The sequence below is a fragment of the Ranitomeya variabilis genome, chromosome 3, assembly GCF_051348905.1.
Source record: "Ranitomeya variabilis isolate aRanVar5 chromosome 3, aRanVar5.hap1, whole genome shotgun sequence".
NCBI lineage: Eukaryota > Metazoa > Chordata > Amphibia > Anura > Dendrobatidae > Ranitomeya > Ranitomeya variabilis.
In genome coordinates this window covers 77,862,504-77,880,526 of record NC_135234.1, presented here as the reverse complement: position 1 = coordinate 77,880,526, position 18,023 = coordinate 77,862,504, and the positions used below count along the sequence as shown (strand labels likewise).

Sequence of the window (18,023 nt, the reverse complement as noted above, 5' to 3'; positions counted from 1 at the left end):
CCACCACACCATGACCAGACCACATAGTGAACGAATAAAACCACATATTACAAGCATATAGCGACCAAATAATACCACATACAAGGAGAAATACTACCACACCATTACTTGACTACATATTCCACCACATTGTGACTCTGCTGTTTTGATTTTTTTCTCTTTACAATTTTTACAGATCAGGTTTATTAATTTTATATTTTAATAGATTGGAACTTTTACGGGCAAAACTATCTCACATACTGTATCTGTATTTTTTATTATCTCTATTTTAAATAGGGGAAAATGGGGGTGATTTAAACTTACGATTTTTTAATTTAATATTTATTAAAACACATTTTCTTATTTCATAACCCCCGCAGGGGACTTGAACCTGTGGTCATTTGTCTACTTCAGTATTGCTGTATGTAGCACAAATCATGGTCTCCTATGAATGCCAGCCAGAGTATATCACTGAAAAGCATGGGGGTCTTGAGTAGCCCCCTGGCTGTCACAGCAACCCATCATCGCCCCATGAATAAGTAGTTGCCCAGTGTTAGGCTTACCTGGTGAGGTGGATACTCTAATCTTCAGATCTGGGTGTGCACACCGACCCGGGCGTTGATGCAGCAAGTAGGATGCACGGTGGCAGCAATGACTTGGCACACTCATGAATCTCAGGAGCAGCAGGTCTTATGAAGTAGAAACCAGCAAGAATGGAATAAAAGTAAAAATACAGTATGCACAGAAGGTGGAATACACCAAACATAGAGGTCTAGAGTCTCAATCCAAAGACACAGGTGTGTGTTTTAATGGGCCTTAGATAGGACTAGGGAGGTGATATAAATGATCCACGCTGTGCATCATTTATATCACACGCTTGTGTGGAGCAGAACAGAGGGCAGCAGATCCAGTGGAAAGAAGCAGAGCCCAAGATACCCATGACAGGTATGCAACAGTAGCCCCCCTGTCAGGACACTCCCAGATGAATCAGTGATAGTAGAAAGAAGATGCTTAGCATTAAATCTTTTGATGCAAGATTGGAGCATTGTATTTTTGGGGTACTCAGCGTATCTCCTTAGGACCACGAGTCATTTCACAATCTAGAACTTGGTTGATTTTGTACTCCATATTTGGATCATAAGCAGAAGCAGGAACTGTTTTGACTGTAGAAGAGGACCTGTAGAAGGTCAGAGGATGATAGGATGACCTTCAGATGTAGAGTTAGAAAACAAAGACGTAGAAGTAAGGATGCACTCAAGCTCAGTATGTTTTCCCTGCAGTTCTGTTAGGCCACATGCCCAGAGAAGACATCTTGCAAAGTTCTGAATGGAGGCAGAAAAATTAGAGGCAGCAGATGCAGAACAGAGTTTTTAATATGGTGTGAAGTGGAATTTTGAAGCAGTTTTGAAAACAAGATGATCCTCACTGGGCGATCTGGTTGGATGACCAGTCAATGATCGAAGCATGTCCCAAAAGCAATGATTCATCAGAAAGTGTCAAAATTAAAAAAGAAATCTCCTCAACTTGAAGTGCTCCAATATGAAATGTTACTTTCACTCTCCGGAATTAGAGAAGACCACCTGGACTTGTTGAGCCATTCACTTAGAGACAGAGACATCAGATCGACACCCTCATATACATATAAATTCCAACGCTGATATGAGAGTGGAATCCCGCTCACAGATTCCCTCTAACCCTTAACCGACATATGACGTACTGGTACATCATATGTCTGCTACCTGACATTTATGCGTACTCAGAAGCTGAGCCTACATTTTTTTTGGCAGATGATGTCTGTGTTATTTAGCCATCATGTGCCTTTAACAGCGATGGCTGGAGCAGCTGCTAACCTGTTAAATGCCATTTTCGATCTGTCACAGAGGCATTTACAACGCGCTGCCCAGCGATACGTTTGGCCCCCACATACCCCTGTGCCTATGATGAAGGTGATCCTTAAAATGCCGGCTCATGGAATTGCTGTGCAAAGTACAATTGATCAGGTGATCGCAGGTTCAAGTCCTCCAAGGGAACTCCAAAGGACGGTAAAAAAGGGTTTTAAAAATATGAAAAAAATAAAAATATATATAAAAGTTCAAATCACCTCCCTTTCCCCCATTACAAAATAAATAAAAAACATTACTCATCTGTGTTAGTACTATGTCTGTTTAAGTCTGATCTACCAAAATATAAAATTAATTATCCAGATTGATAAACAGCATAATGAGAAAAAAAATTAAAACACCAGAATTGCATTTTTTTGACCACCGAAACACCTAACAAAAATCCAATGAGAAGCGATCAAAACATCATGCCTACCCCAAAATGGTATGAATAAAAGCTTCACCTCAGGTCACAAAAAAACAAATCCTCTACATAGCTTTATTAATCAGAAACTGAAAACATTACATGCTCTGAAAATGGAATTATCAACTGTGAAACATTTTTTCTTTTCTGATTGTAAAACTTTATCTTCTATTTTCTGTACTGGCCTGAACTGCAGGTAATAATATTTAGAAGCTTACTTTACAGCAGTCACATGGGACATAGGCCCAGAAATTGACAGATTATAGACTGACTATTAAAGGAGAGTTTTCTAGGCATGTTCTGTGATATGAGTAGAGGTAATTGTACAGGATGGGGGGGAGGTGAGCTGTACAGCCCTTTATAATGTGATCTATATATGTGTTACCTTTTATAGCATCATCCTGCCTGTGATTGTAATGTTATCACTGCTGAAATGTCATATAAAAATAACAGGAAGTATAAGGCCGAATAAAAATTGATTTTTTTTTTATTGTATATAGCAATGGAAAGTTATAAAACACTAAATATTAAAAAATTTGTATAACATAGAAATTTCATTTAAACAATGGCCCATTTTCTTATCACTTATTGATCATCTGATTTTAAACTTGGGAGCAATAACACATATCAGATCGACGTCTAGTAGGTGTCGATCTATAGTTAAATTTTAGAACTTAAAATATCTTTTCATTACAGGAGAATTCCCCCTCTCACTTGCTGCCTGCACTAACCAGCTCGATATTGTGACATATCTTCTAAGTGTCCCACATACCAATTTTAACTTGAATGCCAAGGATAGCCACGGAAATACAGTTCTGCATGCTCTGGTCTTAGTGGCTGATGACACTGAAGAGAATACAGAGATCATCACCAATATGTACGATGAGATTCTGAAGAAGTCCGACCAGATTGATCCACGGATGAAACTTGAAGAAGAGTGTAACAATGATGATCTTACTCCTTTAAAGTTAGCAGCGAAATTGGGTAAAATTGAGGTTAGTCACAACTAGTGTTGAGCGATACTTTCCGATATCGGAAAGTATCGGTATCGGAAAGTATCGGCCGATACCGTCAAAATATCGGATCCAATCCGATACCGATACCCGATCCCAATGCAAGTCAATGGGACGAAAATATCGGAATTAAAATAAACCCTTTATAAACTTGTAGGTTCATTCTACATGAAGGAAAACAACTAAGAATAATGTAGGATGTATTGGGGGACGTGGCGGAGACATTAAAGGCACAGAGGTTTAGCCCAATGTAATAGAATAGCAGGATTTTGGGTTTTTTTTATGACGTTCGGCGGTAGAAAGATTTTGACTATGTTAATTTTTTTTTTTATTTTGTCAGATATTGATGTTTCACTACTTCCACGCCCTTCACCTTCTTTTTTACTTCTCCCACACTTTCTTCTTCATTATCCTCATCATCAGCTTCTTTGACATCAACTTCTTCACCTTATTCATCTTCTTCTTCATCTTCTACCTATTATTTTTTTGGTTACATTGTTCATATTCTTTTTATTTTACTATTATCTTCATCATATTCTACTTCTTCATCATATTCTTATTTGTGACAGGCATTCCCGTAGTTGTTATCTATAAAAGTTTGAAGATTACACCTTCCGTTCTGCCTGTCACAAAACAGTTACATTTGTCCGCGTTCAGTTTGGCCTGCAGCATCAGGCTTTATCCAGGGGCACCACGAGGAGGAACGGACTCACCCCCATACACTGCTTAGTCTTCTTCTGCTTATAATTTAGATAATATTTTTTGCTCTGATATTTAGTGTTATGCTTAATGTTCTTCTGCTCTTTGTTCTGCAGCCTCTCGTTCTTCTGCTTCTCGGTCTTCCAGGTCGTCGTCGTCTCCAGGGTCGTCGTCTCCGGGGTCGTCGTCATCGGGGTGGTCTTCAGGGTCGTCGTCTCCGGGGTCGTCGTCATCGGGGTGGTCTTCGGGGTCATCGTCTCCAGGGTCGTCGTCATCATGGTGGTTGTCGTCTCTGGTGTCGTCGTCATCTTAGGGGTGGTCTTCCGGGTCATCGTGTTTAGTCTCTTGAACTTGGAAATGTAGCAGAAGGTACAAGAAGGCTGAGAAAATGCCGAGAACCAGCTGATGGAACTGGAACTCGGATGGCTACCCGAAGGTCCAAGAGCCAATGGAACTACCGAGGACCAGCTGACGTTACTGGAACCCGGTTACTAAGCAGGAGGTACCCGTGCCTGAAAGCACTACCAAGGACCACCTGACGTTGGTGGAACTCGGATACCCAGAGGGAGGCACCTAAGCCAAAGGCTCTGCCCGGAACCAGCTGACGGTACTGGAACCAGGATGGGGAGCAGAAGGTACAAGAGCAAAAGACACTGCCGAGAACCAGCTGACGGTGCTGGAACCCGGATGGGTAGCCGAAGGTCCAAGAGCCAATGGAACTACCGAGGACCAGCTGACGTTACTGGAACCCGGTTACTAAGCAGGAGGTACCCGTGCCTGAAAGCACTACCAAGGACCACCTGACGTTGGTGGAACTCGGATACCCAGAGGGAGGCACCTAAGCCAAAGGCTCTGCCCAGAACCAGCTGACGGTACTGGAACCAGGATGGGGAGCAGAAGGTACAAGAGCAAGTGTCTGCGTGGCTTTTGCAGGACACGATGCCGGCTGCACAGCAGGGGAACAGCTGGCGGTGCTGAACCCCACTGACACATTGGCTGGTGTTTTTCTCTGTGCAGCTAGCAGTACCGGGCCCCAACTGGCGGTGTTGGAGCCCGGGGTCAGCAGGAGGAGGAGATGGAGCAGAGTGTAGGCCGAAGCCTGCACTGGCGGCAGCTTTTGGGTCTGTTGTGCCTGCGTGGCAGTTGCAGGACACGTTGCCGGCTGCACAGCAGGGGAACAGCTGGCGGTGCTGAACCCCACTGACACATTGGCTGGTGTTTTTGTCTGTGCAGCTAGCAGTACCGGGCCCCAACTGGCGGTGTTGGAGCCCAGGGCTCTGCAGGGGGAGCAGAGTGTAGGCCGAAGCCTAATTGAACCAATTTCAAAGGTAACCTTTAACCCCCCCTCAGGGGTTACAAAGTAGAAGAGCCACAGCTTATGCAGCAGTAGTGCTGCACAAGTCAAAGGTTGCTCTTTTAATTTCGCTCCTTGCACACGCTGAATGAAACACGTATAACATTTAGCCCTTTAAACAGTCAAACTGTGTTGGAGGCGCGAGTTCCCTTTGTAATGAGACGCAGCACAGATGTCAAGAATCCCACCTTGGTGCTGGGTGCAGCCTCCTGAGCGTTGTTATTTGCTGTACAGGAGTCTGCGCTGTCGTGTGATCCCCTGGCCTAGCGCTGTTAGCGCTGCCCATGTTCTGGCATCATTTAATGTCGGCCGGTGCGGTTCGCGATGACCATGAATCCCAGCCCCGCAGTGTCTTAACATTGTTAAAACACTGCGGGGCTGGGATTCAGGGCCTGGCGCAGCACATATGTTCGCCTCTCACACTCGGGTCCTTACACCCGCTTCAGACTGTGCGGCGTCATCTGATCCCTTATCGCATGCCACGGCCATGAAGCCGCACAGTCCGCAGAAGGCGGAAGGAGATGAGGGACAGGCGAACTGATGCACTGATCATGCCCGTCAATCACACCCTCGCAGTCCCAATAAATAAGACAACGAGGGGCGTTGTGTGGGTCAGGGCGGCCGCAGAGGCGCAGCCAGCCAAACAATGATGCCAGAAGACGGGCAGCGCTACCAAGGGGGTTGCAGCGTGTCATTACAAAGGAAAGTCACACCACCGGGACGGTTAAATGGTCACACAGAGGACACATTTTAGACGTGTTTTCAGTTCCACATGTGCGAGGAGAATACGTTTATGAGCCACCTTGCACACATGCAGCATTACCGCTGTACAAGGTGGCCTTTAAAACGTACAAACGCCTGGGGGAGGGGGGACAGGTTCCCTTCAATTTCAGTTCTTGTGTCTGCGTGGCTTTTGCAGGACACGATGCCGGCTGCACAGCAGGGGAACAGCTGGCGGTGCTGAACCCCACTGACACATTGGCTGGTGTTTTTCTCTGTGCAGCTAGCAGTACCGGGCCCCAACTGGCGGTGTTGGAGCCCGGGGTCAGCAGGAGGAGGAGATGGAGCAGAGTGTAGGCCGAAGCCTGCACTGGCGGCAGCTTTTGGGTCTGTTGTGCCTGCGTGGCAGTTGCAGGACACGTTGCCGGCTGCACAGCAGGGGAACAGCTGGCGGTGCTGAACCCCACTGACACATTGGCTGGTGTTTTTGTCTGTGCAGCTAGCAGTACCGGGCCCCAACTGGCGGTGTTGGAGCCCAGGGCTCGGCAGGGGGAGCAGAGTGTAGGCCGAAGCCTAATTGAACCAATTTCAAAGGTAACCTTTAACCCCCCCTCAGGGGTTACAAAGTAGAAGAGCCACAGCTTATGCAGCAGTAGTGCTGCACAAGTCAAAGGTTGCTCTTTTAATTTCGCTCCTTGCACACGCTGAATGAAACACGTATAACATTTAGCCCTTTAAACAGTCAAACTGTGTTGGAGGCGCGAGTTCCCTTTGTAATGAGACGCAGCACAGATGTCAAGAATCCCACCTTGGTGCTGGGTGCAGCCTCCTGAGCGTTGTTATTTGCTGTACAGGAGTCTGCGCTGTCGTGTGATCCCCTGGCCTAGCGCTGTTAGCGCTGCCCATGTTCTGGCATCATTTAATGTTGGCCGGTGCGGTTCGCGATGACCATGAATCCCAGCCCCGCAGTGTCTTAACATTGTTAAAACACTGCGGGGCTGGGATTCAGGGCCTGGCGCAGCACATATGTTCGCCTCTCACACTCGGGTCCTTACACCCGCTTCAGACTGTGCGGCGTCATCTGATCCCTTATCGCATGCCACGGCCATGAAGCCGCACAGTCCGCAGAAGGCGGAAGGAGATGAGGAACAGGCGAACTGATGCACTGATCATGCCCGTCAATCACACCCTCGCAGTCCCAATAAATAAGACAACGAGGGGCGTTGTGTGGGTCAGGGCGGCCGCAGAGGCGCAGCCAGCCAAACAATGATGCCAGAAGACGGGCAGCGCTACCAAGGGGGTTGCAGCGTGTCATTACAAAGGAAAGTCACACCACCGGGACGGTTAAATGGTCACACAGAGGACACATTTTAGACGTGTTTTCAGTTCCACATGTGCGAGGAGAATACGTTTATGAGCCACCTTGCACACATGCAGCATTACCGCTGTACAAGGTGGCCTTTAAAACGTACAAACGCCTGGGGGAGGGGGGACAGGTTCCCTTCAATTTCAGTTCTTGTGTCTGCGTGGCTTTTGCAGGACACGATGCCGGCTGCACAGCAGGGGAACAGCTGGCGGTGCTGAACCCCACTGACACATTGGCTGGTGTTTTTCTCTGTGCAGCTAGCAGTACCGGGCCCCAACTGGCGGTGTTGGAGCCCGGGGTCAGCAGGAGGAGGAGATGGAGCAGAGTGTAGGCCGAAGCCTGCACTGGCGGCAGCTTTTGGGTCTGTTGTGCCTGCGTGGCAGTTGCAGGACACGTTGCTGGCTGCACAGCAGGGGAACAGCTGGCGGTGCTGAACCCCACTGACACATTGGCTGGTGTTTTTCTCTGTGCAGCTAGCAGTACCGGGCCCCAACTGGCGGTGTTGGAGCCCAGGGCTCTGCAGGGGGAGCAGAGTGTAGGCCGAAGCCTAATTGAACCAATTTCAAAGGTAACCTTTAACCCCCCCTCAGGGGTTACAAAGTAGAAGAGCCACAGCTTATGCAGCAGTAGTGCTGCACAAGTCAAAGGTTGCTCTTTTAATTTCGCTCCTTGCACACGCTGAATGAAACACGTATAACATTTAGCCCTTTAAACAGTCAAACTGTGTTGGAGGCGCGAGTTCCCTTTGTAATGAGACACAGCACAGATGTCAAGAATCCCACCTTGGTGCTGGGTGCAGCCTCCTGAGCGTTGTTATTTGCTGTACAGGAGTCTGCGCTGTCATGTGATCCCCTGGCCTAGCGCTGTTAGCGCTGCCCATGTTCTGGCATCATTTAATGTCGGCCGGTGCGGTTCGCGATGACCATGAATCCCAGCCCCGCAGTGTCTTAACATTGTTAAAACACTGCGGGGCTGGGATTCAGGGCCTGGCGCAGCACATATGTTCGCCTCTCACACTCGGGTCCTTACACCCGCTTCAGACTGTGCGGCGTCATCTGATCCCTTATCGCATGCCACGGCCATGAAGCCGCACAGTCCGCAGAAGGCGGAAGGAGATGAGGGACAGGCGAACTGATGCACTGATCATGCCCGTCAATCACACCCTCGCAGTCCCAATAAATAAGACAACGAGGGGCGTTGTGTGGGTCAGGGCGGCCGCAGAGGCGCAGCCAGCCAAACAATGATGCCAGAAGACGGGCAGCGCTACCAAGGGGGTTGCAGCGTGTCATTACAAAGGAAAGTCACACCACCGGGACGGTTAAATGGTCACACAGAGGACACATTTTAGACGTGTTTTCAGTTCCACATGTGCGAGGAGAATACGTTTATGAGCCACCTTGCACACATGCAGCATTACCGCTGTACAAGGTGGCCTTTAAAACGTACAAACGCCTGGGGGAGGGGGGACAGGTTCCCTTCAATTTCAGTTCTTGTGTCTGCGTGGCTTTTGCAGGACACGATGCCGGCTGCACAGCAGGGGAACAGCTGGCGGTGCTGAACCCCACTGACACATTGGCTGGTGTTTTTCTCTGTGCAGCTAGCAGTACCGAGCCCCAACTGGCGGTGTTGGAGCCCGGGGTCAGCAGGAGGAGGAGATGGAGCAGAGTGTAGGCCGAAGCCTGCACTGGCGGCAGCTTTTGGGTCTGTTGTGCCTGCGTGGCAGTTGCAGGACACGTTGCCGGCTGCACAGCAGGGGAACAGCTGGCGGTGCTGAACCCCACTGACACATTGGCTGGTGTTTTTGTCTGTGCAGCTAGCAGTACCGGGCCCCAACTGGCGGTGTTGGAGCCCAGGGCTCTGCAGGGGGAGCAGAGTGTAGGCCGAAGCCTAATTGAACCAATTTCAAAGGTAACCTTTAACCCCCCCTCAGGGGTTACAAAGTAGAAGAGCCACAGCTTATGCAGCAGTAGTGCTGCACAAGTCAAAGGTTGCTCTTTTAATTTCGCTCCTTGCACACGCTGAATGAAACACGTATAACATTTAGCCCTTTAAACAGTCAAACTGTGTTGGAGGCGCGAGTTCCCTTTGTAATGAGACGCAGCACAGATGTCAAGAATCCCACCTTGGTGCTGGGTGCAGCCTCCTGAGCGTTGTTATTTGCTGTACAGGAGTCTGCGCTGTCGTGTGATCCCCTGGCCTAGCGCTGTTAGCGCTGCCCATGTTCTGGCATCATTTAATGTCGGCCGGTGCGGTTCGCGATGACCATGAATCCCAGCCCCGCAGTGTCTTAACATTGTTAAAACACTGCGGGGCTGGGATTCAGGGCCTGGCGCAGCACATATGTTCGCCTCTCACACTCGGGTCCTTACACCCGCTTCAGACTGTGCGGCGTCATCTGATCCCTTATCGCATGCCACGGCCATGAAGCCGCACAGTCCGCAGAAGGCGGAAGGAGATGAGGGACAGGCGAACTGATGCACTGATCATGCCCGTCAATCACACCCTCGCAGTCCCAATAAATAAGACAACGAGGGGCGTTGTGTGGGTCAGGGCAGCCGCAGAGGCGCAGCCAGCCAAACAATGATGCCAGAAGACGGGCAGCGCTACCAAGGGGGTTGCAGCGTGTCATTACAAAGGAAAGTCACACCACCGGGACGGTTAAATGGTCACACAGAGGACACATTTTAGACGTGTTTTCAGTTCCACATGTGCGAGGAGAATACGTTTATGAGCCACCTTGCACACATGCAGCATTACCGCTGTACAAGGTGGCCTTTAAAACGTACAAACGCCTGGGGGAGGGGGGACAGGTTCCCTTCAATTTCAGTTCTTGTGTTTGCGTGGCTTTTGCAGGACACGATGCCGGCTGCACAGCAGGGGAACAGCTGGCGGTGCTGAACCCCACTGACACATTGGCTGGTGTTTTTCTCTGTGCAGCTAGCAGTACCGGGCCCCAACTGGCGGTGTTGGAGCCCGGGGTCAGCAGGAGGAGGAGATGGAGCAGAGTGTAGGCCGAAGCCTGCACTGGCGGCAGCTTTTGGGTCTGTTGTGCCTGCGTGGCAGTTGCAGGACACGTTGCCGGCTGCACAGCAGGGGAACAGCTGGCGGTGCTGAACCCCACTGACACATTGGCTGGTGTTTTTCTCAGTGCAGCTAGCAGTACCGGGCCCCAACTGGCGGTGTTGGAGCCCAGGGTCAGCAGGAGGAGCAAGGGGAGCGGAGTGTAGGCCGAAGCCTGCACTGGAGCAAGTTGAAAGGAAACCTTTAACCCCCCCCCCAGGTGTTTGTAGCTGGAAGAGCCATCGTGTACACCACTAATGCTGGAAAAGGTAAACTTAGCTCTTTTAATTATGGTCCTTGCAGATGCTGAACCTAACACTTATGAAATGTGTCCCCTCACAGCGTTCAACCGTCCGGTAGGTGGAACTTTCCTTTGTCATGTGACGCAGCACAGCCGTCATTTTTACCCCCTTGGCGCCGTGCGCCGCCTCCTCAGCGTTGTTTGAATCTGTCCCGGAGCCTGCGCTGTTAGGTTACCCCTTGGCCATGCACACATTTCGCGCTGCCCGTCTTCTGACATCATTTGCTGTCAGGCTGGCTGCGCCTGTGTGGGTGCGCTGTCCGAGATTCAGCCTCGCGGTGTCGTGTAATGTAATCCCACCGCGGGCCTGGGATCCGTGGCCATGCGCAGTGCATATCCTCACCTCTCACTCCCCTCCCTACGGCTTCTTCAGACTGTGCGGTGTCACGGCCGTGGCATGCTATTAGGGATCAGCTGACACCGAACAGTCTTTAGAAGCCGTAGGGAGGGGAGTGAGAGGCGAGGATATGCACTGCGCATGGCCACGGATCCCAGGCCCGCGGTGGGATTACATTACACGACACTGCGAGGCTGAATCTCGGACAGCGCACACACACAGGCGCAGCCAGCCTGACAGCAAATGATGTCAGAAGACAGGCAGCGCGAAATGTGTGCATGGCCAAGGGGTAACCTAACAGCGCAGGCTCCGGGACAGATTAAAACAACGCTGAGGAGGCGGCGCACGGCGCCAAGGGGGTAAAAATGACGGCTGTGCTGCGTCACATGACAAAGTAAAGTTCCACCTACCGGACGGTTGAACGCTGTGAGGGGACACATTTCATAAGTGTTAGGTTCAGCATCTGCAAGGAGCACCACGAAAAGAGGCACTTTTTCCCTTTGCATCATTACTGCTGCACAAGGTGGCTCCTTCAGTAACAAACGCCTGGGGGGGGGGGGGACAGGTTCCCTTAAATTTAACTTGTTGTGCCTGCGTGGCGGTCGCAGTACACGTTGCCGTATACACAGCAGGGGAACAGCTGGCGGTGCTGAACCCCACTAACACATTTGCGAGGTGTTTGGCTCTGTGCGTACAGCACTTCTGGACGGCAACTGGCGGTGTTGGAGCCCAGGGACAGGTGGAGGAGGAGGAGGAGGTTGGAGGAGGTAGGAGGGATTGCCACACACACAGCAGGGGAACAGCTGACGTTACTGAACCCCAATAATAGAGGAGGGACTGTTGACTGTGCGTACAGCACTTCTGGACGGCAACTGGCGGTGTTGGAGCCCAGGGACAGGTGGAGGAGGAGGTTGGAGGAGGTAGGAGGGATTGCCACACACACAGCAGGGGAACAGCTGACGTTACTGAACCCCAATAACAGAGGAGGGACTGTTGACTGTGCGTACAGCACTTCTGGACGGCAACTGGCGGTGTTGGAGCCCAGGGACAGGTGGAGGAGGAGGAGGTTGGAGGAGGTAGGAGGGATTGCCACACACACAGCAGGGGAACAGCTGACGTTACTGAACCCCAATAACAGAGGAGGGACTGTTGACTGTGCGTACAGCACTTCTGGACGGCAACTGGCGGTGTTGGAGCCCAGGGACAGGTGGAGGAGGAGGAGGAGGTTGGAGGAGGTAGGAGGGATTGCCACACACACAGCAGGGGAACAGCTGACGTTACTGAACCCCAATAACAGAGGAGGGACTGTTGACTGTGCGTACAGCACTTCTGGACGGCAACTGGCGGTGTTGGAGCCCAGGGACAGGTGGAAAAGCAGAGGAACACAATGTAGGCCGAAGCCTGAGAAAGTCGAAAGGGAACCTTTAACCCCCCCCCCCAAGGCGTTTGTAGCTGAAAGAGCCAGCTTGTGCAGCACAAAAGATGCAAAAGGAAAAGGTGGCTCTTTTCATCATGCTCCTTGCAAACACAAAACTAAACACTTATAAAATGTGTCCCCTGCAACCGTAAAACCGTCCTGGAGGTGGGACTTTCCTTCGTAATGTGACGCAGCACAGCCGTCATTCCTACTTCCCCCCCCCCGGCGACGCGCACTGGCTCCTCAGCGTTGTTTGATTCCGTCCCGGAGCCTGCGCTGTTATGTTATCCCGTGGCCAGGCACACTTAGCGCTGCCCGTCTTCTGGCATCATTTGGTGTCAGGATGGCTGCGCCTGTGCGGCCGCGCTGGCCGAGAGCCCGCCTCGCAGTGTCTTCTGATTTAATCCCACTGGGGGCCTGGGATCCATGGACATGCGCAGTGCATATCCTCGCCTCTCACTCCCCTCCCTACGGCTTCTTAAGACTGTGCGGTGTCACGGCCGTGGCATGCTATTAGGGACCAGCTGACACCGAACAGTCTGAAGAAGCCATAGGGAGATGAGTGAGAGGTGGAGGTTCAGATATGCACTGCGCATGTCCATGGATCCCAGGCCCCCAGTGGGATTAAATCAGAAGACACTGCGAGGCGGGCTCTCTGCCAGCGCGGCCGCACAGGCGCAGCCATCCTGACACCAAATGATGCCAGAAGACGGGCAGCGCTAAGTGTGCCTGGCCACGGGATAACATAACAGCGCAGGCTCCGGGACGGAATCAAACAACGCTGAGGAGCGGGTGCGCGGCGCCGGGGGGGTAGGAATGACGGCTGTGCTGCGTCACATTACGAAGGAAAGTCCCACCTCCGGGACGGTGTTACGGTATCAGTGGACACATTTTATAAGTGTTAAGTTCTGCGTGTGCAAGGTGCTAAACAAAAATAGCTACCTTTTCCTTGTGCAGCATTACTGCTGCACAAGGTGGCTCTTTCAGTAACAAACGCCTTGGGGGGGGGGGGACAGATTCCCTTACATTTCAGTTGTTGTGTCAGCGTGGCGGTCGCATGACACATTGCCGGCTACACAGCTGGGGATCAGCTGACGTTACTGAAACCCAATAACACTGGGTCATATGTTTTGACTGTGCAGACGGCACTTCTGAGCCTCAACTGGCGGTGTTGGAGCCCAGGAATTTAAGTTCAGGTGGTAGAAAGATGAACACAACAGGAGACCTGGATAACGTATACAGTGACCTAATTATTTAATCAGGAGGAGGAGTGGCAAATTCCTGCGAGATCCAGGCCTTGTTCATTTTCAGGAAAGTAAGCCGGTCAACGTTATCGGAGGATAGTCGCATGCGACGGTCAGTTAGTACACCACCTGCAGCACTAAAGACACGTTCCGATAATACACTGGCCGCAGGGCAAGACAGCACCTCCAATGCATACTGGCTTAGCTCTGGCCATGTATCCAGCTTTGAGACCCAAAACTTGAAAGGGGAAGAGCCGTCTGGGAGTACAGCAAGAGGGCAAGACATGTAGTCTGTCACCATCTGACGGAACCGTTGCCTCCTGCTGACTGGAGCCGTCTGTGATGGTGTAGACTTTTGTGGGGGGCACAGAAAACTGTGCCACAGTTGGGCCATACTGGTCTTGCCTTGGGCAGAGGCACTGCTTCTGCTCCCTCTTTGTGCAGAGCCTCCACCACTGCCTGGACGCCCTGAGCTGCTTTGGAATGCACTAGCAGAACTTCTCTCAGTTGGAATGGAGAAGATGATGGAATTGACCAGTGTGTCTTGGTACTCCCGCATTTTTCGCTCCCGGTTCAACGGTGTGATGAGGCTTTCTACGTTGTCCCGGTAGCGAGGATCGAGGAGGGTGAACACCCAATAATCAGACATGTTGAGAATGTGGGCGATGCGGCGGTCGTTTCTCAGGCACTGCAGCATGTAATCCACCATGTGCTGCAGACTGCCAACTGCCCAAGAAACGCTGTCCCCTGCTGGAGGCGTGATCTCTGCCCGCTCGTCATCACCCCACCCTCGCTGTACACACTGAGTACTGGACAATTCGGTAACTCCCTCCTCTGGACGGACGTCTTCCTCCTCCATTGACTCCTCCTCATCCTCCTCACAAACTGTCCCCTGCCTACGCGTTTGTGAGGAACCACGTGGCGCTGACTGTCCAGAAGATGATGGAAATGGTGAATCCTCATCCTCCACCTCTTCCACAACATCATCCCTTAGCGCTTGCAGTGATTTTTCAAGCAGGCAGATAAGGGGGACAGTCATGCTGACTAGTGCATCATCTGCACTCGCCATCCGCGTGGAATAATCAAAGGGACGCAAAACCTGGCAGACGTCATTCATAGTGGCCCACTCTGTGGTTGTGAAGTCTGTACGGCGCTGACTGCGACTTTTTTGCGCCTGAAGCAGCTGGTACTCCATTACAGCTTGCTGCTGCTCACACAACCGCTCCAACATATGTAACGTGGAATTCCACCTGGTAGGTAGGTCACATATGATGCGATGTTCCGGCAGGCGGTGTCGGCGCTGCAGAGCCGCAATGCGCGCTTTTGCCGTGCTGGAACGCCGCAAGTGAGCACACTCTAGGCGGACCTTGTGCAGCAGTGCATCAAGATCCGGATAGTCCCTCAAAAAGCTCTGCACGACCAAATTGAGCACATGTGCCAGACATGGGATGTGAGTGAGGTTGCCGAGGCCCAGAGCTGCCACCAGATTTCGGCCATTATCACACACTACCATGCCTGGCTGGAGATTCGCTGGCACAAACCACACATCGCTCTCCTGCTTGATGGCATTCCAGAGCTCCTGCGCTGTGTGGCTACGATTCCCCAAAAAAATTAATTTCAACACGGCCTGTTGACGTTTGGCCACGGCTGTGCTCATGTCGGTCGTAACAGGTACACGTTCATCACGGGTCCATGTGGAGGTGGACTGTGACGGCTCCTGCAGCGATGATTCTGAGGAACTGGTGTAAGAGGAGGAGTCAATGCGTACAGAATGGATTCCTGCAATCCTTGGAGTGGGCAGGACACGTCCTGCGCCACTCGCACGGTCTGTACCCGGCTCAACGACATTAACCCAATGGGCAGTGAGGGAAAGGTATCGCCCCTGTCCATGTTGACTGGTCCACGCATCGGTGGTGAGGTGGACCTTGCTACTGACGGCGTTCAGTAGCGCGTGTTTTATGTGTCCCTCCACATGCTTGTGCAGGGCAGGGACGGCTTGCCTGCTGAAGTAAAAGCGGCTGGGCACATTGTACTGTGGGACTGCCAATGACATCAAGTCACGGAAGCTGTCAGTCTCCACCAGCCTGAATGGCAGCATTTCCAGTGACAGAAGTTTGGCAATGCCTGCAGTCAGAGCCTGTGCTCGTGGGTGGTTTGACGAGAAAGGCCGCCTTTTCTCCCATGCCTGTACTACCGATGGCTGTAGACTGGGCTGGGAGTGTGTGGATGACTGGGAAAGTGGTGCTGTGGGTGGAATTACAGCGGGTCTCTGGACAACAGGGCCAGAGGTTCTTCCACGGCGATCCTGGGAGGAAGCCGAACCAGCTGCGTGTGAGCTAGAGGAAGAGGCAACACGAGCTGAAGAGGTGGTAGCTGCCGCTGTTGGTTGGCCTACCTCTTCAGTGTGTTTTTCTAACTCCGCCGGGTGCCTGTTGCGCACATGTTTCCACATGTTGGAGGTATTGAGGTTGCTGACATTTTTCCCTCTTTTGACTTTTTGATGACACACCTTGCATCTGACATAGCAAATGTCATCTGCAACTGTGTCAAAAAAGGACCAGGCACTGCAAGTCTTGGGAGCGCCCTTTTTGGCTTTTGGAAGAGACATGCTCCTAACGGGTGCCAAAGCGGAGGCTGCAGGATCCGCAGTCTTCCCCCTCCCTCTCCCTCTTTGGGCCGTACGGGGAATCTCTTTCTCAGAGCTGCTCCCACCACCTTCCTGTCCCTCACGCCAAGATGGGTCGAGGACCTCATCATCTACACTACCCTCTGCCCCCAACTGCTCCTCCTGGGTAGTCTCAGCAGCAGAGCACGCACCAGTAAGTGGCACCTGAGTGTCATCATCAGCTGATGCGGCCTGCGATGTGGTGACCGGAGCCACTGGCCCACCCGCCTCTTCAGAGGAAGACAGAAAAAGCTGTTGGGCATCACTGCACCCTGCCTCTTCTTCCATTTCTCCAATGCTGCTTGGCTGGCCCCCTGTTTCCAAGCCAAGAGATTCAGAGAACAGAAGTAGAGACGGCTCCTGTCCTGGGCTCTCTGTTTGCCTGGGCAATTTGGCAGGTGGTGAAGAGACAGATGGCTGCTCTCCAGTGCTCTGTGTCTGAGAGGATGTGGCACTAATGGAAGTTGATGCATTAGCTGCCATCCATCCGACAACAGCTTCAATTTGTTCTTGACGCAGCAGCGGTGTACGGCGCTCTGACACAAAGCTGCGCATGAACGACTGTTGCCTGGTGAAAGTGGGTGCTGATGAGTCACCGGTGCCCGCAGCAGGCACAGAATCCCCACGTCCCCTCCCTGCTCCGCGCCCACGCCCACGCCCACGTGCCTTACTCACTGCCTTCTTCATCTTGGTTGACTGATAAAGATAAGCAGAAAAGTACTAACGGATTTGTGTGCTTATTCCTGAGCAACTCCTCCTAACAGGTATAAGAAACACTAATTTTCTAAAGTGTGGACTAGACTTTAATATGAGCTAATGTGGCCTACACAAATGTAAAGTGGTGTAACTGGTGTGTTTGGTGAACTTTATTATTTATTTATTTTTTTGGGGCTGAACTGACAACAGATAGAGCTGCAGTCACACGGAGACCGTGCAGACAGACGTAAACGGCGCTGCAAGGCCCAAAAACCCTCCTCTACGTTATCCTATGTAGTGTTTTTCCACAAGTTAGCTGGAGACGGGTGGAAAGACACTAATAGGATTTTTTAAAATAAATTAGCAGCAACCTACACTACTTGAAAAAAAAGAAAATTGATTTGGCGGTATGACGCAGTGAACAACCCTGAGCTGGAGACAACCAGGCTATGGCTGCTCACAGACTACAGGGCGAGCTGCAATCACACGGAGACCGTGCAGACAGCCGTAAACGGCGCTGCAAGGCCCAAAAACCCTCCTCTACTTTATCCTATGTAGTGTTTTTCCACAAATTAGCTGGAGACGGGTGGAAAGACACTAATAGGATTTTTTTAAATAAATTAGCAGCAGACTACACTACTTGAAAAAAAAATAAAATTGATTTGGCGGTATGACGCAGTGAACAACCCTGAGCTGGAGACAACCAGGCTATGGCTGCTCACAGACTACAGGGCGAGCTGCAATCACACGGAGACCGTGCAGACAGCCGTAAACGGCGCTGCAAGGCCCAAAAACCCTCCTCTACTTTATCCTATGTAGTGTTTTTCCACAAATTAGCTGGAGACGGGTGGAAAGACACTAATAGGAT

General features: G+C 51.2%; 1 protein-coding gene across 3 annotated transcripts in view; it reads left to right on the top strand.

The window, feature by feature from the left end:
- LOC143815218 (transient receptor potential cation channel subfamily V member 1-like) overlaps positions 1-18,023 on the top strand; it is a 183,235-nt gene that overhangs the window by 125,314 nt on the left and 39,898 nt on the right. For all 3 annotated transcript variants that reach the window (XM_077294233.1, XM_077294232.1, XM_077294234.1), the window contains one exon: positions 2,980-3,278. In XM_077294233.1, the coding sequence (XP_077150348.1) occupies positions 2,980-3,278 (299 nt within the window). The remainder of the gene's footprint in view (positions 1-2,979; positions 3,279-18,023) is intronic.